Below are 27,749 nucleotides of genomic sequence, written 5' to 3' on the forward strand. Positions count from 1 at the left end.
CTTCTGTGAGAGGGTGGCACAAGGGTGGATGCTCAGAGTGCCACCAGGTCATTTTGGGCTTCTCAGGCTTCTAAGGAAACAGAGTCCTCATGGAAGTACCTTGGGATGCAGAGGAGGACAGTCTGTGGAGTATCCCCACTGGGGAGCTCATTTGTGACTGGGTATCTGATGGCTGGATCTGTGCGCTGGGGACCTCCTTAGAAGTGTGTGTGTGCACACACATATGTGAGTATACACATACATGCACACACACTGGACAAAGGAAGGGGACAAGTTAGCAGGCTCCTACTGTGGGGAGCTTCCTGACTCACCCTAATTTCCCACTCTTTGAAAATTGTCTTCAATACACACAAGTAACCCAAGCAGCCAAATGTGTTCTAGGCAACTCTGTCAATTCCGCAAGAATCTGGAAATTTGTGAAGCCTTGGAACAGGGGCCACATCTCTGTATCCTCAGTGCCGAGCATGGTGTCAGCAGAGCAGAGGCTGGGTCAGCACTTGTCCAGTCAGTCAGTCAGATGTTCACAGCAAGAGTCTAGAGAAAAACAACTCCTAGAGCCAAGCTGCCGGAAGCAAGTCTGGCTCTGGCCCTTTCCTGGATTTGCAACTCTCCTCTGCACTCCTTGAGAGACTCCAACATTCTTCCAGTAAATTTCTTTGATTTGTAAACTAGTCAGTCTTACCTTAAACCAAAATATTCTCAATACTTACAAAGGCTCTTCTACCACCCTAAAAGGAAATGTAGTCTCTAAAACAGGCTCTCAGCCCCTTTAAACTGCTGAGTGAGGCCTCTCAGAGGCGATCAGTTTATTCCCTCAGTTCTTGGGGTTCTCCAAGGCTGTAGTCAGCCATGATCTGCTCCTCAACACCTTTCTAACCATCCAAGGAGTATGTCCCAGGCCCCTTGGAGAAGTGACTTGGAGCTATGAATCCTCTCCCTAGAAAAAAAAGCAACATACACACACCACTGTGTGGCATTTTAAGGGACATGGGGAGTCCAGGCTAAGAGCTTCCATTATGCATCACCTTACTCCCCAAGGGCTCCAACCACAGAGTCACTGACATTGACAGCTGTCAGAGACAAATTGTGCCTTACTTCAAAAGGGGTAACATGCTTATTTCATCAAGATGCATTCTTGGCAGCAGGAACACAGTCTCTTCCTTGGAAGTCCTATAGTAACAACCGTCCAATAACTGTGACCTCACACAGGAAGGTCACCTAATCCTCAGAGTCCTGAAAACCCAATGGATCTGGTTTTGGCACACAAGCCAGTGCTCAGTCTGTATGCTGATACCGCCGGGCACAGGGAGCAGTGGCTGACACCTGGAGGGGAGGATGGACTGGCCATGCTGCAACTTCAGGCCCCAAAGCAGCATTTGTTAGATACGAATTTCCTTTCCCCAGATGACTTCAATGAACCTGGTATTTCAAAAGGGCCCCTGCTTTGGCAGCCCCGGGATGCCAGAAGGAGTGAAACCAAAGACCAGAAAGGAATCCCGCTCACCAAGGGCACATCCCTCAGTAGACAATCACTGAATGAGAATGGCATCTGATGCAGGACTTACTGTACTGTGGATAGGACCATGTTACCTTTGTCAGCTGCTGCTCAGAGGAAAACCCCAAACCAAACACCGTGTTGGCTCTGCTGTCGGCCCACTGCCCAAACTTCTGTGACGTTTTGGTGAAGGTCATATTCGGTGTGATTGTGCTGTTTATGATCACCTGCAGAAAAACAGCCCAAAGGGTGAAAATTTAAATGTTGAATGAGACAAAGTCATTCCTTAGAAAGTCTTCTGTTGGCAAAGCCAGTGCTTCAAGCCTGCATCCCCTGCTCTGTTAAATATGGTCCCAAGTTCTCCTGGCACAACCCATGCTGAGTCAGATACACAATCATGAAAAGGGGCAACTTCAGAGACTTAACAGTCAGTCTAAAATAAGATCCTACATGTTATCTGTGGGAGAAAGTCTCTCCTAAGCAAATAATAGTTTCCCAAACTGCTATTTATTTACCCAAAGCTGCCATGCATCACAGTGCCCTTAATGGCTAGCCATGTCCCACATTCTCTGAAGAACTGCACTATGTCGCTTTGTGAGTCACCTGGAGCCCCAGTGTCCAACTCAAACAATTGAAAATCTCTATAAGCAAGTGAGGCCTGCTGCTTCCCAACAGAAAGGAGCAGGTACAGTCCAATTAGGATAATTTGTAGAGGGTTAATTGACAAAGAAACTAATTATACAGGTGTGAGTGGGGTACAGGGAAACTGTAAGGATAGTGCAGCATCCTTGGCCTAAAAGAATAAGGGGATGGAGTGGCTACAGACCCTGGAAGGGGGAGGGGTCACGTAGAGCAAGCTACCTTGAAAAGAGAGGTTACCTTCTGTTGGGGGATACAGTCAGCACATGGTGACCTCACAGGAGTGGGAAACTGGGGGAGCAAACACTCTCGCCTCTCCCTTTGATCTCCAGTTGCCATTGGACAAACCCAGCTAGAAGCTAGAGGGCGTGGGAGCCCACTGATGTCTGCAAGTTAGCCCCTCAGGGACCAGAGCAGTGTCAAGAAGGGTAGAGGATGAATCTGAGGTGGAAGGGTAAAAAGATAATATCTAGCACATGGTACATTTATTCATTCAAACATTTATTGAACATTTACTATACACCAGACACTCTGCCAATCAAAGATACAAAGATGAATGAGTCAAGGTTCCTGGTCTTTCAATGGCAAGTAGTCAGGAAGAGGGCAGAGACATCAAACAATTGATAAGGGTTATAAAATATCAACAATGGCTTACTTAAGTAGAAATCATTGGAAGTCCTAAGACTCTAAGAAACACTCAGGAAAAATACTCTTGGAAATAAAGGATTACTGGGTGTCTACATAAGGGCAGGGTGGCAGTAACCACTGGCTGCTTCCTCATCAGATGATCTGAGCAGAGAATAAGAGTAATATAAGTAAATACTCTAAAGAGTGAACCTGGCCGGGTGCGGTGGCTCAAGCCTGTAATCCCAGCACTTTGGGAGGCCGAGGCGGGCAGATCACGAGGTCAGGAGATCGAGACCATCCTGGCTAACCCGGTGAAACCCCGTCTCTACTAAAAAATACAAAAAACTAGCCGGGCAAGGTGGGCGCTTGTAGTCCCAGCTACTCAGGAGGCTGAGGCAGGAGAATGGCGTAAACCTGGGAGGCGGAGCTTGCAGTGAGCTGAGATCCGGCCACTGCACTCCAGCCTGGGCGACAGAGCCAGACTCCGTCTCAAAAAAAAAAAAAAAAAAGAGTGAACCTACCAGCAATTTTACTTACTAAGGTTGTTTATTCTCAATGGTCAACTCAGAACACTTTCCTTGTAACTGATAAAACAGAGAAGAGAAAAAAGTTTGAATGGCATAGCCCTTGCTTTCCATGGTAGGAACCTGGGTCTACTATTTTGCTAAAGGACAGACCTTCCAGATACAAATTCTTGCCTTAGCTAAAGGGATCCAGACAGTAAGTGACAGCTGTCACTAGTAGTAGAAGTATCATTGCTATTGCTATATCTACATTTATCTATCTATTAGACTATTGAGTTTGCTGATAAGCCACTGGCTCAAGAGAAAACCTTGGCTTAGCTGGTAAAATAATTTTTAGAATACTAACAACAGCAATTACTATTTGTTGAACACTTATTGAGTGCCTGATTTATATCAGTTCACTTAAACCTTACAACAAGCCTATGCATATGACTATTTCTTCATTTCACAGAAGTAACTGAGATTTGGGAAAGTTTTTTTTTTGTTTGTTTGTTTGACTTTTTTGAGACGGATTCTTGCTCTGTCGCCCAGGCTGGAGTGCAATGGCATGATCAAGGATCACTGCAACCTCCGCCTCCTAAATTCAAGCGATTCTCCTGCCTCAGCCTCCTGAGTAGCTGGTATTACAGGCGCCCGCCACCACGCCCAGCTAATTTTTGTATTTTTAGTAGAGAAGGGGCTTCATCATGTTGGCCAGGCTGTTCTCAAACTCCTGACCTCAGGTGATCCGCCCGCCTCGGCCTCCCAAAGTGCTGAGATTACAGGCATGAGCCACTGCACCCGACCGAGATTTGGGAAAGGTTAAACTAACTTGCTTAAGGTAACACATTAAAGCTGGCCAGCAGGAGACTCTAGAGATAAAAACCCAGTTGTCTGACTCCAAAACTTGTCCAATAAACTTCTATATCATGTTGCTTCTCATTTTATACACGATGAAGATAACAAACATTACTGCCTCTCTTCTTTTCCCCATCTATGAAGTACTGATGTCCATGTGCTACGGTCCAGGTGACTTTTTCTTTCCTTATAATAACCCTTCCATAATGCCAGTGGCCACGTGAGTTAGGACATTTTACCAAATGTTTTCCATCTGGAAAACTGAATGCAACATGAGAAGTCAAGATATCTGCCTGCTGTCACTGGACACTATCAAGAGATAGGGGCAGGGGAGCAGGGTGTGGAAAATGCACATCTAAACTACTGGCAAGTGTAGGGCAAAGTTATGGGACCTTGGAGGGTGGTGGGATTCTGGCTCAGCCCCAAGCAGGACAGATATAGTGGAACCAAGGCAGACCTAAGGAAGGTGTGTGGCTGGGAGCCGGATCAGAATGGATCACATGACCCCCAAAAGCCCTCTGGTCATCTCTCAATTACCAGAATCCTGGGAGGACAAAGCAATGACTACATCCATTCAGAAACTGGATTCATTTTAAATCTTGCTGCTACCTCATTGCAGGCCTATGCCCCTAGGTCAGTCACCACACGCCAAGTCCCCTTGAAAAGCAGTGGGAGGAGGCTGGCCAAAGTACAGGACATGGCTCTTAAGCTCACCCAAACAGGCTGTCCCAGAGGCAGTCAAGCTGGAATAACAATGGTGATACCCCCTGCTATTTCTTTAAACTTAGTTTCTAGGGCACTTTTTCACAGTCTTTAATCCCCATTTTTTTCAGATGGCGAAACTGAGGCTGAACAAGGTCAAGTGACCTATTCAAGGTTATAAAACGAATAAGTGGCTAAAAAGCATACAATGCATGTCTTACTTACAAAGCAACAATGGACTGATTTCAAGAGCTAAGTCTATTTATGATGGCTGGAGGTTCATTCAGCTTCTTAAATCTGTAGACTCATTAGTTTTTAGAAAATTCTCATTCTCTCCATGAATATTGCTTCCGCTCTATTCTCTCTCCTTGCTTCTACTTCTGGGACTCCAATTACAGACCTGCTAGGCTTTTTGAGTGTGTCCAACATTTCTCTTTGAGATAGGGTCTTGCTCTGTTACCCAGGATAGAGTGAAGTGGCACAAACATGGCTCACTGCAGCCTCAACCACCTGGGCTAAAGTGATCCCCCCATCTCAACCTTCCAAGTAGCTGGGATTACAGGTGTGCACCACCATGCCCGGCTAATTTTTGTATTTTTTGTACAGATGGAGTTTTGCCATGTTGCCCTGGCTGGTCTCAAACTCCTGGGCTCAACCAATCCATCTGCCTCAGCCTTCCGAAATGCTGGGATTATAGACAGGAGCCACCATGCTGGCCATGCCCAATATTTTTTACACTTATCAATTATTTTTTCCCTGATTCTTGGTTCTCTCTGATTCTATTTGGGTAATTTCTATTAATCTGCTTTCCAGGTCACTAATCCTGGTCACTGATGTATCCAATCTCCCGTTAAATCTATCTATTGTTATCTTAATTTCAGATATTGTTATTTTTTGTTCTAGAATGTCCATTTGGTTCTTTCAAAAACAAAATTCTAAGTCTCTGGGAATATTCTCCTTCCTTTCATCTATTTTGTCCACATTCCCTCTGTTTCCTTGAATATATTAATCATAGTTTGCAGGCTCATGCCTGTAATCCCAGCACTTTGGGAGGCAAAGGCAGGTGGATTGCTTGAGCCCAGGAGTTCGAGACCAGCCTGGACAACATGGCAAAACCCCATCTCAACTAAAAATACAAAAATGAGCAGGGCATGGTGGTGTGTACCTATAGTCCCAGTTACTCAGGGGACTGAGGCAGGAGGATCACCTGGGGCTTGGGAGGTCAAGGCTGCAGTGAGCCGTGATCACATCACTGTACTCCAGCCTGGGTGACAAAAGTGAGACCCTACCTCAAAAAAGAAAGAAAAGAAAAGAAAGAGAAAGAAAGAAAATAAAAAATCATAGTTTGCAATAGCATTATGTCTTTAAAAACAAAACCATGTGCATACCTTAATTTTAAAATATATTTTGTCGCTAAAAAATGCTAAGGATCATTTGAACCTTCAGCAAGTTATAATCTTTTTGCTGATGGAGGGACTTGTGTCGATCCTGATGGTTGCTGACTTATCAGAGTGGTGGTTGCTGAAGGGTGGAGTCATTGTGTCAATTTGTTAAAATAAGACAATAATATTTGCTGCATTGGTTGATTTTTCCTTTCACAAAAGATTTATCTGTAGCATGCATTGCTGCTTGACAGCATTTTATCTACAGTAGAACTTGCAAAAACAATATCCACTACCAACAGAATGGATAAACACACTGTAGTATTTCCATAAAGAAATACTAATCCAGCAGGAAAATTAACCAAGGCTAACCAAATTGATCAGCATGGATGAATCACAAAAATTTAACATTAAGTAAAAAAAAAAAAAAAAAAAAAAAAAAAAAAAGAAGTTACAAAAGAACACACACATTATGAATCTCTAGTATGATTCTATTCATATAAAGGTCAAAAACAGGTAAAATTGAGTAACAGATTATTTAGGGCAGGGGTCAGCAAACTATAACCCTCAGGCCAAATCTAGCCTTTGGCCTATTTTTGTAATTAAAGTTTTATTGGAAGACAGCCATGTCCATTCATTTACATATTGGTCTATGGCAGTTTTCTGGCTACAAAAGAGTCAAATATCTGCAGCAGAGACTGTACAACCTGAATACAAAACTTTTTTTAAAAATTACTCTCTGGCCCTTAAAGAAAAAGTTTGCCAACTTCTGGTTTAGCAATATATACACATGTGGCAAAACTGTACAGAAAAGCAAGGGAATGCTTAATACACTCTTAATAGAGAGCGGTGATCTCTTGAGGGGTGGATGGGAGAGCATCTAACTAGGGAAAGGCCCATTGAAGGACTTCTGAAGTATGAATGAAAGATGTACTTCCACTGGGTGGTGGGTACATATGGGTTTGCTTTATTATTAGACATTGAATGGTGCCTATTAATACAAACGGTTAAAAATAAAGTCTACAAACCCATAACAAAGTTGTCAGGGAGGATAATCTTCAGAGTGGGCAGAGGCTTATGAAAACAGCAGGGAGTACCCTTCCCGCCCATGGAGACACTTAGAAAACTGTGTTAGGGTGGCTGGACCTGTGGGTTCTGGCGTCAGAGGAGATGCGAGACTTGAGTAAACTGAGGGATGAGAAGTGAAGGGGTCATCAGGTGGAGAGTGTCATCTGGTGGAAGAGAAGAAGAGGCCCAGGGCAGAAGGCTGACTTAAGGAACAGCAGGTGAAGGAGCTGGCAGTACACCTGCCACAGGTGGCCAGGAACCAAGGAAGAATGAAGCCCTGGGAGCCAAGGGTGAGTGTGTGAAGGATGAGGGCACAGTTGAGTGTACAATGTAGCAGAATGACTCAGCAGAATGAGAACTGTTCCCCCCTGGAGAGAGGGGAGAATAGATCTGGGGGAAGGAACCAAAGCCCAGAAGGGAGAAGGGGCTGCGCACCCCAGGCATAAGCTTCAAATGGGCTTCCATCTCTGTGTACACCTTCCTCTTGTGTGAGTCATCTCTGAAACTTTCACAGAAAAAGAAGCCACCCTAGTAAAAGATCCAGTCCTGCAGATCAGTGGGACCAAGTTGTCACAAAATGCACAAAACACACGTAGTCAAGGGCTACTTGGAAGTAGCAAAATGCTAAGCTCCTCCTGTCTCTAGTCTCACCTGCTCTAGATTTCAGAGGAAGTTGCTCATGAAACAGGCAGGGGGAGACAGGCCCATCGGATTCCCTCTATGAAAAGTCTTTCCCAAATCCAGGGAGATGAAGTTGGATGAACCTGGGAGTTTTCCACAAGAGGCTGGGGCTGAGACATGTCATCTGCTCCAAGAGTAGTTATTAACAGGTGCTTCCCTGTCTCTACTAAAAATACAAAAAAAATTAGCCGGCTGTGGTGGTGGGCACCTGTAGTTCCAGCTACTCGGGAGGCTGAGGCAGGAGAATGGCGTGAATCCAGGAGGCGGAGATTGCAGTGAGCCGAGATCACGCCACTGCACTCCAGCCTGGGTGACAGAGTGAGACTCCGTCTCAAAAACAAACAAACAAACAAAAAAACTAATCACAGACAGCGAAGAAAAGAAAAGCTGAAAACCTACTGTGTGCTCAGAACCTTCCTAATGCTTGCTCCCTTAACAGAGGGTGCTCTATATTTATTCAAAGGAGTGAATTCTAATGATGGGTGGACGAGCAGAGCCTGAATGTGCTCCTGAAAGTAATTTTACATTCCTAAAAGAAAATACCAAACAAGTCAGAGTTTTAGAAGCTGATATCCTCTGAACCATCACCATCAGGCAGCACTCACAACACAGCAGGTGCAGCTAAATATTTGTAGAAGGGATGACTTCTAAGGTCTCTTCCAATACAGGTTTCTGTGATCCTATAAATAACTGAGAACCAAGGGCAGCAGAGTCATCCAGAGCTCCCAGGAGAAGCACCTGCTTCAGGCAAGTCTTGTCCACAGGCAGGCAGTTTCTCATAAGGATGGCAGTGATTAACTCAGTCTGGAAAGAGTGCCAACAACACAATGAAATCAAGTGCTGTGATGGCTCAATTAACCAATGCTCTGAAAATGGAGTTTCTTTATAATGGAGCTGGCTGTTCTGCCTAAAAACTCACCATAAATCACATGCCTATTGGCATGTGCCACATGGTTCATAGCAGTGCTCTGAGAAGCCAGGAGTGGGGAGATGCCCTCATGTGGCTCCCATCTGTCCAGTGTCTATAAACAGGGACAACCCAAGGTTTGGATTCTTGGGTCCCCCCTTGGCGGTGACCCTGCCCCTGTCTGCTGTCCTTCTGTGGACACAGTATACCTGCCACAGGCCTGGAGAGAAGGTGGCCAGACTTGACCTCATCATCCACTCATTCCCCCACCCACTTCCATGGCGTTGCCCACCCTGGCTTGGTGCTGGGACTCCAACAATGAGCCAGGCATGGTTGCCATCCTCAAAGAGCTCACAGTCTCCTGGCAGCCCCAACACTGACGTGGATCCACATCATCCCCTAGAGCTTGGGCAATGCTGAGGCAACACACTGAAGTTTTCCCACCCACTCATGTCTTTAGACAACAGCTGGAACTGACACATGAAATATTGTCCCAGGGAAGAAGGAAATGTCTTTCTGTTTTAAGAATTAAGAACAGATCTGAATACAGATCTTCCTATGATGAGTAGCACCAGCTGCTTCCAGAGGGAGGAGAGGCTGTCCATACATCCCTCCCCAGCTGGAGCGTGACACATGCTTGGACAGGGCAGACGAGCTGGCTATGCCTGGCATGGAATGACAGCTGCTAAAGCTGCTGGCCACAGCTTTCCTTCTCAAGGAGCCTGTGCTCTCTGGCTGCCCAGTTTACACAGAAGCTGAATCTTATGTGGCCTTTGCTCAGAATGACCTCTGAGTCCATTCTACACCAGCCACTTCTTACAGAAACACATCTACTCCTCCACTGGGGAGGAGTGGAGGAGGCTTCCCCTTCCAGCCCACAACAGCCTCCTGCTTTGAGAGGGACAGATGGCCCAGAAGTACCACTCAGAGGCTCAAAGTAATAAACTTGATGTGGCCCAGCCAACAGAGAGAGGCAGGACTCAGGCACTAGACCTGCCCAAGGTCACAGAGGTGCAGTGTGGGGAAAAGAAAGAAAGATCAGACTGTTACTGTGTCTATATAGAAAGAAGTAGACATAAGAGACTCCATTTTGTTCTGTATTTGAGATGCTGTTAATCTGTGACCCTACCCCCAACCTTGTCCTTGCAAGAGACATGTGCTGTGGTGACTCAAGGTTTAAATGATTTTGGGCTGTGCAGGGGTGCTTTGTTAAACAAGTGCCTGAAGGCAGCTTGCTGGTTAAAAATCATCACCATTCTCTTAATCTCAAGTACCCAGGGACACGTACACTGCCAAAGGTCGCAGGGATCTCTGCCTAGGAAAGCTAGGTATTGTCCAAGGTTTCTCCCCATGTGATAGTCTGAAATATGGCCTCGTGGGAAGGGAAAGACCTAATCATCCCCCAGCCTGACACCCGTGAAGGGTCTGTGCTGAGGAGGACTAGTATAAGAGGAAAGAAGGCCTCTTGGCAGTTGAGATAGAGAAAAGCATCTGTCTCCTGCCCGTCCCTGGGCAATGGAACATCTCGGTGTAAAACCTGATTGCATGTTCTGTTTACTGAGAAAGGAGAAAACCGCCTTAGGGCGAAAGGTGGGACTTGCTAGTGCAATGCTGTTCTTTATGCACTAAAAAGGTTTATGGAGATGTTTGCATATGCGTATCAAGGCACAGCACTTTTCCTTAAACTTATGTCACAGAGATCTTTATTCATATGTCTTACTGCTGACCTTCTCCCTACGATAATCCTATTATCCTGCTACTTCCCTTTTTCTAAGATGGTAAAGATAATTATCAATAAATACTAAGGGAACTCAGAGACCGGTGCAGGCGTGGGTCCTCTGTATGCTGAGCACCGGTCCCCTGGGCCCACTTTTTCTTTCTCTATACTTTTGTCTCTGTGTCTCATTTCTTTTCTCAAGTCTCTCGTTCCACCTAATGAGAAATGCCCACAGGTGTGGAGGGGCAGGCCGCCCCTTCAGTGCAGCCCATGAGCTAAGACACAGCCCCAAAAGTTAAACGCATCAGACCACCTGTCATCACGGTTCAGACCAACATTTGGGATCAAAGGCCTAAAACCAAGTGGGCTGACCCAGTGTGGTAGAACACAATGAGGAGGACACCAGGAAGTGTCCAAACTCCCCCAGCCCAGGAGCATCCATGCCTATGTGGTCTGCCTGAGGCTCTATAGCATGCATGAGGCCTGGGACGTGTGGCTGGGCAGGGAGCAGGGCTCCAGGCTTGGGTAGCCAGTGAACATGGAACCAGAACAGATGCTCAGAAATAAGAACAGAAGGGGAACCAAGCTGAGTGAACAGAGATGGGGGTAAGGGTGGGCAAGGGCAACAGACAAGAGCCCATAAGAAGACACTGGCATCAGCACAGATGCCCAGCAGTCAGCTGGATACACTGCACCTGATTCCAATCTGCAGACAGGAGGCGATCCATCTGGAGTATTCGGGCAGGATCGAGACTGGGCTCAGGGAGATGATGAAAGGACACAAAGATAGATGTGTACCCGCCCCCCACCCGCTACACCTTTGTTCTGCTCTCTAATCTTTGCACATACCAGAGATTTCGTAAGTTCTGTGAGTACCTGGTTTTCTGCACGTACCAGAGATTTTGTTTTGCACATACCAGAGATTTTGTAAGTTCTGAGGCAAGGTCACAAGACGTGTTTAAGTAAGATAAACTCTTGCTGCCATAAACCTGCTCTCCCGCCTCAAAGTTTGAACCAAAATATCAGAAATGGCAGGAACCAATCATAGTTAGCCAAATCGCCTTGTTCAAACACTAGCCAATCATATATCTGATTTGTATAATAACTCTATGCCCACTTTTCTTAGACTATATAACATTGTTCGGAGCTCAGTGGGGGAGCTCTCCTGCCCGTCTCGTTTCACGAGCAAGTGAGAGCTCCAGGTTCGAACCTGTAATAAAGATCCTTGCTGTTTAGCTTTGACTCTGGACTCTGGTGGTCTTCTTCGGGGAATAAACGGTCTGGGCATAACAAATGGGGGCTCGTCCGGGATTTCCCCCAAGCCCACCAGACCCCCAAGTCAACGGATCTTAATCTGTAGGTAAGCCGGCTTTGTCACTGTCTCTGTCTTTGTCTCTGTCTGTCTCCCTGAAATTTCGTGAAATCCGTAATCTGTAATCTGTATTGGTCTGTTCTGTAAGTGGCACGGTCTTGGCGGACGCGCTAGAAGACAGCCACTCGGGACTGGTGGGAGACGTTCCCCAGTGCCCATCTGGGGGCCTCCATCCTTGGTTGCCCCGTCTGACTCAGGTCGGAAGTCCGACACGCGCTCGCGAATGCTCATCGTTATTACTGTCTGTCCGTTATTGTTAAGTGTTAAGTGTAAGCCCAAAACGAAACATAAAACCTTTTCTTCCCCTTCCAGGACCGGACCTGTCGGATACTCCCCTCTGCTTCACACTCATTTTCGTCCCCCCTTCTCTTTGTAGGAGCAGTCCAAAGATGGGCAACAACCAGAGCACGCCGCTCTCACTCCTTGTTACCAATTTTAAGGATGTGAAGGCTCGGGGGCGTAACTTAAGCGTAGAACTAAAGAAGGGAAAGCTAGTTACTTTCTGCCGTTCGGAGTGGCCCTCTTTCAGCGTAGGGTGGCCCTCCGAAGGAACTTTCTGTCTCTCTATTATTACTAAGGTAAAAACTAAGATTTTCCTGCCAGGGCAGTCAGGACATCCTGATCAAATTCCTTATATTCTAGTGTGGCAGGATCTTGTGGAAAACCCACCACCCTGGATAACTCCATTCATCCCTGAGCCCTGCAAAGTCCTAGTAACGCGACCTACAAGACAAAAGACTCCCTCTGCTCCCTCAGCCCCTGTGCTGCCGGACAGCCAGGACCCCCTAACGTTAGAACCCATATTTCCCCCACCATATCCGCACCTTATCCCGCAGGACCCAGTCCCCCAGGGTGGTGCTTCCGTAGAGGGAAACCGAGAAGCGGAAGCAGCCGAGAGCGAAAGTAACCTGGGGGGGCCGGCCGGCCGAACACGAGGCCGCGTACAGCGGGACCAAGCTTCCCGACTCCCTGACTCCACTGTAGCCCTGCCTCTCAGAGAAATAGGATCGCTCGATGATACCGGGCTCTCCCGTCTCATATATTGGCCTTTTTCCACCAGTGATTTATACAATTGGAAGTCCCAAAATGCTCGGTTCTCAGATAATCCCAAAGATCTAACCTCGTTGTTAGACAGTGTCATGTTTACTCACCAGCCGACCTGGGATGACTGTCAACAGCTCCTCCGAATCCTGTTCACAACAGAGGAGCGGGAAAGAATCCAAGTTGAGGCCAGAAAACTGGTTCCAGGAGATGACGGCCAGCCAACTGCAAATCCTGACCTCATTAATGCGGCTTTCCCTTTGACCCGGCCCAGATGGGACTACAACACGGCAGAAGGTAGGGGATGACTGCTCATTTATCGCCAGACTCTAATGGCGGGTCTCCGGGCTGCATCTCGCAAGCCCACCAATTTGGCTAAAGTATATTCTGTGTTACAAGGTAAGACAGAAAGCCCCGCTGTGTATTTAGAGAGATTAATGGAAGCCTTCAGACAGTTTACCCCTATGGACCCGGAAGCACCGGAAAATCAGGCAGCGGTAGTAATGTCCTTTGTAAACCAGGCAACACCAGATATTAAAAGAAAACTCCAGAAATTAGAAGGTTTAGAGGGAAAGCAGATTCAGGACCTCCTTCAGATGGCCCAGCGAGTTTATAATAATAGGGATACTCCAGAAGAAAAACAGTTCAAGGCAACCAAAGAAATGACCAAAGTCTTAGTAGCAGCTTTCCCCCAGGCAGGAAATGGCCAAAACAGAAAGCAGAAAAAGCAAGGCCCTAGGCAAGGATTAGAAAAAGATCAGTGTGCTTATTGCAAGGAACGTGGCCACTGGATTAAAGACTGCCCAAAGAAACGGAGACCAGCTAACCCTACCTCCGTACTCGTTACCCAGGACTCTGACTAGGGAGGACGGGGTTCGGACCCCCTCCCCGAACCCAGGGTAACTTTGCAAGTGGAGGGGTCCCCAGTTCGCTTCTTGGTCGATACTGGGGCGGAACGCTCAGTCCTAACCAAACCAATTGGAAAAATGTCTAAGAAAACATCCTGGGTGCACGGGGCCACAGGCATCAAAAAATACCCCTGGACAACCCAGAGGACTGTAGACTTAGGAATGGGAAAAGTCTCCCATTCCTTCCTAGTCATCCCAGAGAGCCCCTGCCCTCTACTAGGGAGGGACTTGCTGACAAAGATGGGGGCCCAAATCCACTTTGAGCCAGAAGGGCCCAAGATAACTGATTCCCAAAACAGGCCAATATCTATCCTGACTCTCACCTTAGAAGATGAGTACCGACTCCATCAAGAGCAAAAGCCCCCCGATCAGGGAATTGACTCTTGGCTCCAGCGTTTCCCTGAAGCGTGGGCAGAAACTGGGGGCTTGGGGCTAGCTAAACATCGACCTGCCATATTTGTGGAAGTTAAGCCAGGGACGGACCCGGTTCGGGTTCGGCAATATCCTATGCCCCTGGAGGCAAGAGAAGGAATTACGCCCCATATCCGCCGACTCCTAGACCAGGGAGTCCTACGGGCTTGCCACTCATCCTGGAATACTCCACTGTTACCTGTTCGTAAACCCAACAGTACGGACTACAGGCCAGTACAGGATTTAAGAGAAGTTAATAAAAGGGTCATGGACATACATCCCACTGTGCCCAATCCATACACCCTTCTGAGTGCCTTACGTCCCAAAAAACAGTGGTATACCGTTTTTGATCTAAAAGACGCTTTCTTCAGCCTTCCTCTGGCTCCCAAAAGTCAAGAACTCTTTGCATTTCAATGGACGGATCCTGAGAGGGGCATCAACGGTCAGCTAACATGGACCAGACTGCCACAAGGGTTCAAGAACTCGCCAACCCTGTTCGATGAAGCCCTTCATGAAGATCTGGGTGAGTACCGGCGGCAACACCCTGAAATAACTCTTTTGCAATATGTTGATGATCTCTTAATAGCGGCCAGGTCCCCGGAAACTTGTGTTCGAGGGACTGAGGACCTCCTGAAGACTCTGGGGGAGCTAGGCTACCGAGCCTCAGCAACAAAGGCTCAGATCTGCAAGTCAGAGGTAACTTATCTGGGGTACCTATTAAAAGGGGGGCAACGCTGGCTAACCAAAGCCCGAAAGGAAACAGTCCTACGCATCCCTAGACCCCAGTCAACACGGCAAGTGAGAGAATTCCTGGGGTCGGCAGGGTTCTGTAGGTTATGGATACCCGGATTTGCTGAGTTAGCCAAGCCCCTATACCAGGCAACAAAGGAACGGCAGCCCTTCAATTGGACGGAAGAGGCTGAGCTGGCCTTTCAGCAAATCAAAACTGCCTTGTTATCAGCCCCCGCGCTGGGGCTCCCTGATGTCTCCAAGCCCTTCCACTTATACGTGGATGAAAGTAAGGGTGTTGCAAAAGCCGTGTTAACACAGTACCTAGGCCCCTGGCAGAGGCCAGTTGCCTATTTGTCAAAAAAATTAGATTCAGTGGCTGCTGGCTGGCCACCCTGCCTCCGGATAATCGCGGCGACCGCCCTAATGGTCCGAGACGCTGATAAACTTATCATGGGGCAAGAGTTGCGCGTTATAACCCCGCATGCCATTGAAGGCGTCCTCCGGCAGCCGCCGGACCGATGGATGAGTAACGCCCGGCTCACCCACTATCAAGGACTGCTGTTAAACCCCCTCAGAATAACTTTTCTGCCCCCAACCTCTTTAAACCCTGCTTCACTGCTGCCAAATCCAGACTTGGACGCCCCGTCCCATGAGTGCACTGAGATACTGGCTCAGGTGCATGGGGTGCGGGAGGACCTGCAAGATCGTCCGCTCCCCGACACAGAACTCACCTGGTTCACTGATGGCAGCAGCTATGTCCACCAAGGCCAGCGGTATGCAGGAGCGGCTGTAACGTCAGAGACTGAGGTAATCTGGGCAGAACCCTTGCCTCCAGGGACATCGGCCCAAAGAGCCGAACTGATAGCCCTTACACAGGCCCTCACCCTAGGGGCAGAGAAAAAACTAACAGTATACACGGATAGCCGCTATGCTTTCGCTACTGCGCACATACATGGGGCCATCTACAGAGAAAGGGGACTATTAACAGCCGAAGGCAAAGAAATAAAAAACAAGCAAGAGATCCTAGCTCTATTAACTGCTTTGTGGAAACCAAAGAAATTGGCTATCGTACATTGCCCTGGGCATCAGAAACCAACTACGCCAATTGCTCGAGGCAACTTCTTAGCCGACCAAACCGCAAGGAGCATAGCAAAAGCTCCCAGTCAGCTCCTCGCGCTCCAGCTCCCCGATCCTGGCCCGCGAAATTTGCCATGTTTTCCCGACTATACCGAACAGGATCGCGAATGGATGAACACGCTTCCCCTAAAACAGGTTAAAAATGGGTGGTGGACTGATATAAAAGACCAAACCATCCTACCAGAAAAATTAGGACGGCAGGTGTTGGAACACATCCACCGGACAACCCACCTGGGTGCCCGGCGAATGATGGACTTAATCAGGCACGCCAAGTTTAGAATCAGGCGCATAGCTGAACTGGCCAGCGATGTCACAACAAATTGCAAAGCCTGCCAACTAAACAACGCTTGCCCCCAAACCCAGACCACCGCAGGAATTAGGTGTAGAGGAACTAGGCCTGGTATCTATTGGGAAATAGACTTTACTGAGATAAAGCCTGGAAAATATGGGTATCAGTACTTACTTGTCTTTGTAGATACTTTTTCAGGATGGACAGAAGCGTTCCCAACTAAGAAACTGCTCAGGTTGTAGCAAAGAAAATTTTGGAAGAAATCCTCCCCAGGTATGGCTTTCCCGTCCAAATAGGGTCAGACAATGGACCAGCCTTCGTTGCTAAGGTAAGTCAGGATTTGGCTTCCATTCTGGGGGCAAATTGGAAATTACATTGTGCTTATAGGCCCCAAAGCTCAGGACAGGTAGAAAGGATGAATCGGACTCTGAAGGAGACCTTAACTAAATTGACCATGGAGACTGGCGCTAATTGGGTAGTACTTCTCCCCTACGCTCTGTTCCGGGCCCGAAATACCCCTTACAGACTAGGCCTCACACCATATGAAATCATGTATGGCAGACCCCCACCCCTGGTCCCCAGTCTAAAAGATGACTTACTCAAACCTGAAACTGAAAATGTCTCTGAGCTCCTGTTCTCTTTACAAGCCTTACAGAAAATTCACCAGGAAATTTGGCCCAGACTACGAGAATTGTACGAGGCAGGACCTCCGCTGACGCCTCATCCGTTCCAGCCGGGAGACTGGGTCCTAGTCAAGCGCCACCGGCAAGAAACTCTTCAACCCAGGTGGAAAGGACCACTGCAAGTACTCCTGACTACTCCCACCGCTCTCAAAGTAGAAGGCATCGCTTCGTGGATCCACTACACACACGTCAAACCAGTGGACCCAACATCCGACCTTCTCGAGCCGTCTGGAGCACCGGTTACATGGACTGTAGACAAAGCTAAGAACAATCCCTTAAAGCTAACCCTGCGCCGTCATCCCCATAGCCGTAACCATGTCTAGCTTACCTATGCTTTTATGCCTTATGCATCTGACTCTCCTCACTGCTGCGCCGTCTAATCCCTATGTCTGGAGGTTCTGGCTCTATGAGAACAAAACTCACCCCGGGGAAACCCCCCAAGCGGGTAAACTGCTAGCTACCGCAGACTGCCCCCCCTCAGGGTGTAATACTATAGTTTACCTCAATTTCACTAGGTTCCAGATTGCCCAACCAGCAATACCCATGATCTGTTTTGAATATGATCAAACTGAATATAATTGTAAAAATTATTGGTGGCACCAGAGTGCAGGTTGCCCATATAGCTACTGTAAGACGCACTCTGTCCGATACTGGAGAGAACGACAAGGGTGGTATTTTTACAAAACTGAGTCTCCCGTCACTTACACTTGGCTGGAAATCCAAGATTGGACATCCAGTTACTTATGAGAAGGGAGAAATGAAAGGACACAAAGATAGATGTGTACCCGCCCCCCACCCGCTACACCTTTGTTCTGCTCTCTAATCTTTGCACATACCAGAGATTTCGTAAGTTCTGTGAGTACCTGGTTTTCTGCACGTACCAGAGATTTTGTTTTGCACATACCAGAGATTTTGTAAGTTCTGAGGCAAGGTCACAAGACGTGTTTAAGTAAGATAAACTCTTGCTGCCATAAACCTGCTCTCCCGCCTCAAAGTTTGAACCAAAATATCAGAAATGGCAGGAACCAATCATAGTTAGCCAAATCGCCTTGTTCAAACACTAGCCAATCATATATCTGATTTGTATAATAACTCTATGCCCACTTTTCTTAGACTATATAACATTGTTCGGAGCTCAGTGGGGGAGCTCTCCTGCCCGTCTCGTTTCACGAGCAAGTGAGAGCTCCAGGTTCGAACCTGTAATAAAGATCCTTGCTGTTTAGCTTTGACTCTGGACTCTGGTGGTCTTCTTCGGGGAATAAACGGTCTGGGCATAACAATGAGGACCTTAGTAATGGGTGGGGAAGGGGCAAGCCACAGGGGACCAGACAGTAGCAACAGTTGCTACCACTCTAGGGTTTTCTCTCCATGCCCACCCGACTTGTGGAGCAGCTGAAGGCACAGGGTCTGATCCAGACCTGGGATGCTGGGTTTACAGGTTGCTGCCTGCCAGGTCGAGAGAGGGCCCAGCAGGGCTGAGTTTACATTGGGACCACTTTCCAGTGCAGTGTGGTCAGGTTCTCCAGATGCGATATGTGCTCCCATCCCCAATCCCTGAGTGCCAAAGATAGTAATTAAACAGCTGAGGTCCATCCCTACTCCCCACTTCCTGGGGCCTTCTGTTCCCTCATGGGATGCTTCCTTTTGCAGAACGAGGCTCTGTCATGGATCTCTGGTGCCACAGCACTAAGGCAGGAACACCAGGTGGCGGCAGGGCATGGTGGCTCACACCTGTAATCCCAGCACTTCCGGAGGCCCAGAGATGGATCACTTGAGGCCAGGAGTTTCAGACCAGCCTGGCCAACATGGCAAAACCCATCTCTACTAAAAATATATAAATTATCCAGGCATGGTGGTGGGCACCTGTAATCTCACCTACTTGGGTGGCTGAGGTGGGAGAATCGCTTGATCCCAGGAGGCGGAGGCTGCAGTGAGCTGAGATTGTGCCACTGCACTCCAGCCTAGGTGACAGAGTGACACCCTGTCTCAAAAACAAACAAATAAACAAAAACAAACAAAACAAAACACACACACACACACACACAAACAGGTGGCTGGGCACCACAGAATGGGTAGTCCAAGATCCTCCAACTAGCTCTGAGTTCCAGCGGCATCCCATGGCCTAGGTTTTGGATTCCCAGCCTGTAAGTGAGTCTATAGCTTGATGGCTCTCCCACACTGAGCCTAGACTAGTGCTGTGCCGCAGCCAGGGGCTTAGCCCACCCTCCCACACCCATCTGATTTCTCATAACTCATATTTGGCTCGGACTCCACCACATTGTCACAGCCTTCAGGAACTGCACAGCCATAACGACACAGTGGCCGACACTTTGACAAATTACTAAAAGCTCAGCTAATAGGACTAACGCACTTGTTCTAAGAAAGTCGTTTTATCTATATTTAAGCCCAATATATCCTTGGATAACTCAACTGACAAAGGTACAAGCCCATCGAATGATGGCAGATGAACTGACAGAATCTGTAGATAAAAGAAAGCAGGTCAGCTTGATTCACCACCGCTGCCAGAACACCCTGGAAAGAGTCCAGGCGATTGCAGCGCAGAAGCACAGAGAAGTGGTAATTACAACTGTGGCATCACTATGTCTCTCAGAAGGAAAAAAAATAAAGGCACCTTTCAGATGTTCCCCCATCAAACACGAGGTGCCTACCTACTATGTGCCAGGCACTAGCACACTTCCTTACTGTTCACCAGATCCTGGGATTTGCTATCATCCTACTATCATTCTGCTTGCTTAGGCAGAAAGACCAGTGCCTTCATCTCTGAAGTGGAGGGAGATAACACACTACCTGCCTGATATGTGTCAGGAAACTCTCTTCTACCAACCAGGAGACGCCTGCTCCAACCCGACAAACCAGGAACTGGTGTGCAAATAACTGGGCATAGGCCCCAGTCTACCAAGCCTCCCCAGAGGCGTGAACCTGGGCCAGGTCAGGTCATTACCTCTCCTTAGACCTCAGCTGTAAAATGAGGACTTCCGGGGTCCATTCCTGAGGAGGAGGAAGGGCTGTGGCAACTGAAAGGGAGAGCAAGAGGATCCCAGGGTCAAGCCACCTTTATCTGCAGTTGCCAAGGTGCAGAGAAAGGGCGCAAAGCAGTCACTTAAAGAACATGGGCTGAAGTGCCCTGATCTCCTGAAGAGATCAGGAGGCACCAGCAGGCTCTCATGTCTTCCCTGGGAGAGCTTCCCCATGCCTTCTGCTTGTGGAGTGCACAGAAAAGCCTCCATCCAGGGCCCGTTCTATTGCTCAGCCCCCAACTCCCCTGCTTCCTGTTGCATAGGAAGGCTGATCTAGAGGCAGAAGTCAGACTAGACTGCAGGTGGGAGATGAGGCAGCTACTGCAAGGGTCCAGGCGAGACTGTGATAGGACAAGAATTATGGTCTTTAAAACAGCAGGCACGAGTGGGTGACACTTCAAAGGCAGATTCACTTGACAAACTTAAAGAGGAAGGACTCTGTGTTTCGCTTTATTAGCCCGAATGATTGGGGAATAAAAATGGAGAGGTGGTTTAGAGGACAAATAGGGGAATTCAGCTTTAGATACACTGAATTCCAGGTGGCAGCAGATAATCCACGTAAAAACTGTACAGCAGGATGAAGACAGAAAGACCATAAACCAGCAGGTCTATATTTTTTTAAAAAAGACTTGGTGATACTTCTGCTGGTATCCCTTCTTAATTCTGTTCCTATGATAATGTGGCAAAAATATCATGGGAGAGAGAATAACAAAAATATATATGTATTTCAAGAAATACTCCAAAACCACCTAATAAAGTTCAACTCCTATGCCTAATAACACCAAAACCTGACTAGATAGAATACCCAATGCTCGCAAGGGTGAAATAACAGACACTCTCATACAGGCTGGAAGAACAAAGCCCTCTGGAAAACAACTTGACAATATGCATCAAGAGCCATAAAGCGTTAATATCTTGCCCTATAATATTACTTCTAGGAATCTATCCTAAGGACTATTCAAAAGAAAGCAATGGTATGTGATGAACAATTGAGGATATTTGGTACATGAAGATGCTCATTATCCATAATAGCAAAACATTGGAAGCCACTTAAATATCCAACCACAGGGGGAAAATTAAGAGCATTATAGGCCGCCGGTGAAATTATTATACAGGCATTAAAATGTTAGTTATGAAGACAGTGGTAACAGAGAAATCTTTTTCTTTCCCATTTACCATAAGTTTAAATGAAAAAAGAACAGAATATGTTATACAGACATTATAACAATAACTTCTGTGTTAAGATGGCAGGATTCTGGGTGAATCTTGGATGAAAAATAAGCCACTGAGAGTGTTAAAATCAGTTGAGGGGGTGGTACCTTGGCTCCGTCCACACTGATGATCCGATAGCTGTTCCTTGTGACATCATAGAAGTAGGAAACGGTGACAGCCTGCTTGCTCGCAGGCATCCAGTTCTTCTTGGTGTTGGGGTCAATCTGGAAGACATGCGCTCGAGTGGTGAAGATGGGCTGTTCTCTGCAACAGGAGAGTGGGCGTGTGAGTTGAGAGAACATGACTTAATGTATAATTTATGATTTCTAGGCCACCTACTGCCCCAAAAGATTTTAAATAGCTTATAGGGAAACATACATATGCATGAAGACAATTAAAATAAAAGCAAAGAGAGAAGAAAAAAAGAGACACCAGTGAGTAGTTTTTGCAAACCACATTCCACTTAGCTGTTATCCCCTGAGATTGCAGGGCAATTGGTGTAATGAACAATTTGCTTAAAAGGCAACTCCTTGTTCAGTGTTTTTGAGTCCCTGTCAAGTGTCCTATACTTTTTCTGACATCCTGTTGTCATTTTTAGGATTTTGGAACCAATTCATTTTTTAGAATTTTGCAACAAATTTTGGGGGATTCTGCAACAATTTTAGGATTTTCCAATCCACTTGCAGCTTAATGTTATATTTCTATTAAGTACTTCTCAAATTTGCAGTAACTTATGAATGATATAATTTTATCTTTTTTTTTTTTTGATATGGAGTCTCGCTCTGTTGCCCAGGTTGGCGTGCAGTGATGTGATCTCGGCTCACTGCAATCTCTGCCTCCTGGGTTCAAGCAATTCTCCTGCTTCAGCCTCCTGAGTAGCTGGGATTACAGGCATGCGCCACTGTGCTCAGCTAATTTTTGTATTTATAGTAGAGACGGGGTTTCACTATGTTGGCTGGGCTGGTCTTGAACTCCTGACCTGATGATCTGCCTGCCTCTGCCTCCCAAAGTGCTGGGTTATAGGTGTGAGCCACTGTGCCTGGGTCTCTTTTTTTTTTTTAAGGAGATAGTGTCTCACTGCTGCCCAGGCTGGAGCGTAGTGACGCAGTCATAGATCACTGCAGCCTGGATCTCCGAGGCTCAAGCGATTCTCCTGCCTCAGTCTCCCAAGTAGCTAGGAGTATAGGCACGTGACACCACACTTGGCTAATTTTGCGGGGAGGTGGTGGGTAGAGACAGGCTCTCTCTGTGTTGCCCAGACTAGTCTTAAACTCCTGATCTCAAGTGATCCTCCCACCTTGGCCTCTCAAAGTGCTGAGAGGGCATGAGCCACTGCACCTGGTAATATGATAGAATTATTTTGTGTCTCTGTATCTCTTCAGTCTAATTCTGGAACCATTCACCAACCTGACCAAACCTTTGAATTTTATGTTTCCAACTCATAAACCTTTTGAGTTTTATGTAGAATTCATCAAATCCATCCCTTCTGCTATTCTTGCCTCTATATTGTTGCTTTTTCACTCCACATGCCTAAAGCACTTTATGTGATTCACCAGATTTACATATTACCTATGTTTCTTTCTGTTGAGTGGGGAATTAGATTTTGACAATAAGTATTTAGAAATAAGGCAGATGAATAAAAATTGTAATGGATTTTACTGCATTTCATATTTTAAGCTATCTACTTCACAAAGTAATGCAAAATGACAGACTTATCACAAAATATGTTTAATTTTGAAGAAAGTATCTTTACACAAACTCTCAAAAATCCTTTAAGTGTTCAAAATAAGATACGAATAGAAAAAAAGCTATCAACATGTAAAAATAGTCCCATTGTTGCGGATCATGAGGTCAGGAAATCGAGACCATCCTGGCTAACACGGTGAAACCCCATCTCTACTAAAAATACAAAAAATTAGCCGTGCGTGGTGGTGGGCGCCTGTAGTCCCAGCTACTCGGGAGGCTGAGGCAGAAGAATGGCGTGAACCTGGGAGGCACAGCTTGCAGTGAGCCAAGATTGTGCCACTGCACTCCAGCCTGGGCGACAGAGCGAGACTCCGTCTCAAAAAAAAAAAAAAAAAAAAAAAAAAAAAAAATCCCATTGTTTATAAAATGCTACAGATTTAATAAGTACTTATTACAGACACAAAATTAAATTAAAAGGTAACTTACACAATTTTTAAAATCTTTACAATGTCAAAAGAGATAACATAAAAGAGACATAGACAAGAAGATAAAACAAACAAAAAATAAAACAAAGGGAAAAGAGAATTTTAAGTGTTCTGGTCTCTAGATGAAATAATTTTAGGCGAAGCAGTCTTTGAATCCATCCTGACTGTAGAATACTCATTATTAAAATTTTAAGAATGCTCTTGAGAAACTTTTCCTAGAAAACCAATTTGCCACTTGAGCTTCATATAAGGGCTACTGAGTAACACCAGCAGCCTCAACCATCAACTGTGGTTTTGAAGAAAAGCAGCCATCTTCTTTACGCCTGTTTCTCCACGGGCATGCTATTAATGCTGCTTCAGTGCAGCTGTTCACAGAGGCCAGCATTCCAGAACAGAGGCTAGCAGCATTCCTTGCTTCCCGAAACTTCCCTTCCAGGTCCCCTGGAGCAGGACAAGTGCCTCTGGGGCTGTGGATTACTAGGGCATTTTTATTCCCTCAACAGAGAGCAAGTTCACCCACACACTTAATGCTAAACCAACACCCTTCCAGCAGCTGGGTGACAGCTGTTAGAAACAAAAGGAAGATTCTCACTGTAATTTCCTGGATCTGTTGTCAAGAGAGGCCAGCCGATGGGGAGTGTGTGCATATCAATGCAAGCCCTCATATTCCGTCCACGTGATATGATCCAGTCTGCCACCTGGATCACCCAGCTGTGCCACTCTCAGCCCAGCACCATATTTTGCTAGTCATCTAAGTACAACACCATAAAGGAAAACACTTCCTCACACAGTATTCTCTTGCATATGTGAAAGGAAGGAGCGATTTAAAGGGCAGTAACTACAGAACATTTTTTGAAGAATCAAATTATGCTACAATATCTGCCTCATTGTCAGAGCACTAAATGGGCTGGGCTGGGGGCCCATGGGTTAGAGAAGAGCCTTCCTGGGAAGGGACCCAGATTTTCAGATCTTCCCTCCTATTCCCTACACCAGAAAAGAGGGATTGGGTCTGGGTTTTGGCATGCTTAGACACGTGTTTCCTAAATCTCCACGACAGGAATTAGCTGGTACACTTACTAAAAATACTTGTTCCCAGGCCCCATCCTAGCCCTCTTGAACCTGGCTCTCCAAGGAAGGACCCAGGGGGCTCCACTTTTAAGAACTCTAGGTGATTTTTATTTTCAAGGAAGCTAGGGAGACATTCACATTAGATATAATCAGATGATCTAAAAAAGAAAAAATAAAGAAGTGGCCCCTAGAGCCAGCATCTCTACTCCAGAATGACACTGGTGACTGAATGACAGAGGAAGACTCCAGAAAGTTCTCCCACAGCTGTGGAGGGGGCTGGAGGTGGGGCAACAGGGGGACCAAGAACAGGGTCTCTGGATGCAAAGGATGGGGCCAAGGGAACAGGTAGAGCTGTTCTGGTCAGGAAGGAGGGTGGAGATGAGTGTGGCCTGTTGTGGCCCAGCAGTGGCCTTCCACAAGCACTCTCTGTCCCTGAGGCCTACACGAGGGAGGAAGTGAGGAAAGCAAAGTGGAAAAACGGAGGAGAAGGCACAGGGAGCCGAGAAGATGGCAGAGCTTCCTGACCAGGCACAGGCAAACCAGCCAGCTGTCTGTGAGGCATGATCCGGGTCAAAGTGAGCAGACAAGAGGGGCTCCATCTCCAAATCTGCCTGCTCAGCTCTGTGGATGGACTGAAGTCATGATGGGCTGCCATCAGAACGCCCAAGTAGAAACGCAAGGATGCTGGCAGAACACAATGGCTCACCTGGCTACACTCTTGGTCACCATGGACAGGCCCTCTGTAGGGCAGGTGGCTGCTCCAGAGTGGGGGGAGGCACAGAGACCTGGGAGGGGTACTGCAGGGCATCCTGGCAGCTCCATTCTGAGGTAGTCACCATGGCAGGAAGCTATGGTCCTCCTGAGGCCAAAGACCTGCATTCCTCATCCTTGAGCCCCTGGGCAAACAGGGGAGGATTGCACAGCCAGTCTGGCAGGAAACTACCTGCGGCTCTGGGATTTCACAGGAATAACCAAGTCTGGGGGCACTGGGGAGTTCTATGCTATTCTTCTACAATCCAAAATGTCTGACGATATTTTAAGAAAAGGCAAAAAAGGAAGGCAAGGAGAAGAAAAGCTCGTAACTGACCTTACCAATGACTGCTTACCATTCTGCTAGGCTTGCTCTCCACTTTGAAACTGCAACAATCCTACAGGGAAGGGGCTGAACAGGTGGGGAAACAGGAACTCAGAGAGGCCAGGTAACCTGACTTGGGTAACACAGTACATGACAGGTCTGAGATTTGATGTTTTTTGTTGTTGTTGTTTGTTTTGTTTTTTGTGTTTTTGTTTTGTTTTTTTCAGATGGAGTCTTGCTCTGTCGCCCAGGCTGGAGTGCAGTGGCATGATCTTGGTTCACTGCAACCTCCACCTCCTGGGTTCAAGCAATTCTCTGCCTCAGCCTCCCAAGTAGCTGGGATTACAGGCACCCGCCACCACGCCTGGCTAATTTTTGTATTTTTAGTAGAGACGGGGTTTCACCATCTTGGCCAGGCTGGTCTTGAACTCCTGACCTCGTGATCCACCTGCCTCGGCCTCCCAAAGTGTTGGGATTACAGGCGTGAGCCACTGCACCTGGCAATTTGATGTCATTTCTAAGTGACATGGAAACCCTCCCTCTTAACCATTATGTTACTCTTTCTTCCTACAATAATAGCTGTCTGTAGTAGGCAGCTTTGGATGTGGCTCCCGGTGACCTCCACTCCTAGTGTTCACACCCTTATGGAATCCCTTCCTCTTGAGTGTGGGCTAGACCTGCAACTTGCAAAGGTGATGGGACGTCATTTGTGTAATTAAGTCACATAGGATTATGACATCTATCTCCTACCAGGCTCTCTCAATAAATTACCTTGTTGGTTTTGATGAAGCAAGCTGCCATATTAGGGAGATCCACCTTACAAGGAATTGAGGAAAGACTCCAGCCAACTGCCAGACAGGAACTGAGGCCCTTAGTCCAACTCCCTTGGAGGAATGGAAATTCAGCCAACGACCACATGAGCTTGGAAGCAGATCGTTCCACAAGTGAGCCTTCAGATGAGACTCTAGCCCTGGTCAACACCTTGATTACAGCCTTGCAAGAGCCCCTGAAGCAAAGGGCCCAACTAAGCTATACTGGACTCCAGACACACAGAAATGTGTTTTGTTTTAAGATGCTATGTATGTGACAGTTTATTACGTAGCAATAGAAGAGACATTGTCCTTCACAGAAAGTTTACTATACACCAAGCAAATCGTACATATTCTCATTTAATCCTCCCAACAGGGCTGTAAGTGGGCAGTGCTATCCACACAGAAAATCAAGAGTCACAGGATCACTTCAGGCAAACTGAACAAATCTTAACACCTCTATGGGCAAAATCCAAATACAAACCTCACCACAAAATTCAGAAAAGCAGACCCTGACTTTGAAAGAGTATTCTGCTTCACCTGAGAAAGCAAAAGAGCTAGAAGTAGGACATAGAAGTCATTTCCTCCTGTGTGCAAATCAATATAAATAGAAAGATTTAAGAGAATCAGAACTTTCCAACCCGCATTTCCTTCCCAGCAGGGAAAAGCTGAAGAGAATGTATCAGAGGACAGAAATTACCTTCATATCCAAATTTATTCTCCTTCCTTTGATGTTCAATGTTCAGAGAGTAAATTTCAAATATACTCCCATTCCTTCTTCAGTGCTTTAAATAGAAAGCAGATGTTTCCGGATGGCAAAACACTTTAGACAGACAATATAACTTACCGTTCCTTGCATAGTTTCTTTAGAGCTGAATAAACACCAATTGCTGTTCATTGAACACATTCTGGAACCTGACAGTAATTGTTCCCAAGAATAATTAGACACTCTGTGCAACATATGTATGTCTGGAATATGAAACCACTCAGCAAAGAGACCACTCCTGCTTTGAACAATTTCTGGCTCTGGGTGAAATAATTCTGCAAAGAATTGGCATGACTACTTTTTGCAAAGAAAAAAGAGGGAGAGAGAAATGATGTTTTAACTTATCATAATTCTTCACTTGCAATGCTTAGCTCCACATTTTTTTCTGACATAAACCTACAAAATCCAAAAATTCTTATTTTTCCTACTTCTATTTGATTTGAATTAAAACCAACCCT

The 27,749-nt window shown here is 46.6% G+C and overlaps 1 protein-coding gene across 9 annotated transcripts in view; it reads right to left on the minus strand.

Annotated features, from left to right (window-relative positions):
• The window catches only part of LOC105497475 (homer scaffold protein 2), a 158,274-nt gene that overhangs the window by 37,473 nt on the left and 93,052 nt on the right, over positions 1-27,749 (minus strand). For all 9 annotated transcript variants that reach the window (XM_071099337.1, XM_071099336.1, XM_024797856.2 and 6 more), the window contains 2 exons: positions 21,510-21,666; positions 1,591-1,722 (listed from right to left, as the gene is read on the minus strand). In XM_071099337.1, coding sequence (XP_070955438.1) covers positions 1,591-1,722; positions 21,510-21,666 — 289 coding nt within the window. The remainder of the gene's footprint in view (positions 1-1,590; positions 1,723-21,509; positions 21,667-27,749) is intronic.

The sequence above is a fragment of the Macaca nemestrina genome, chromosome 7 (assembly GCF_043159975.1).
Source record: "Macaca nemestrina isolate mMacNem1 chromosome 7, mMacNem.hap1, whole genome shotgun sequence".
Classification (NCBI taxonomy): domain Eukaryota; kingdom Metazoa; phylum Chordata; class Mammalia; order Primates; family Cercopithecidae; genus Macaca; species Macaca nemestrina.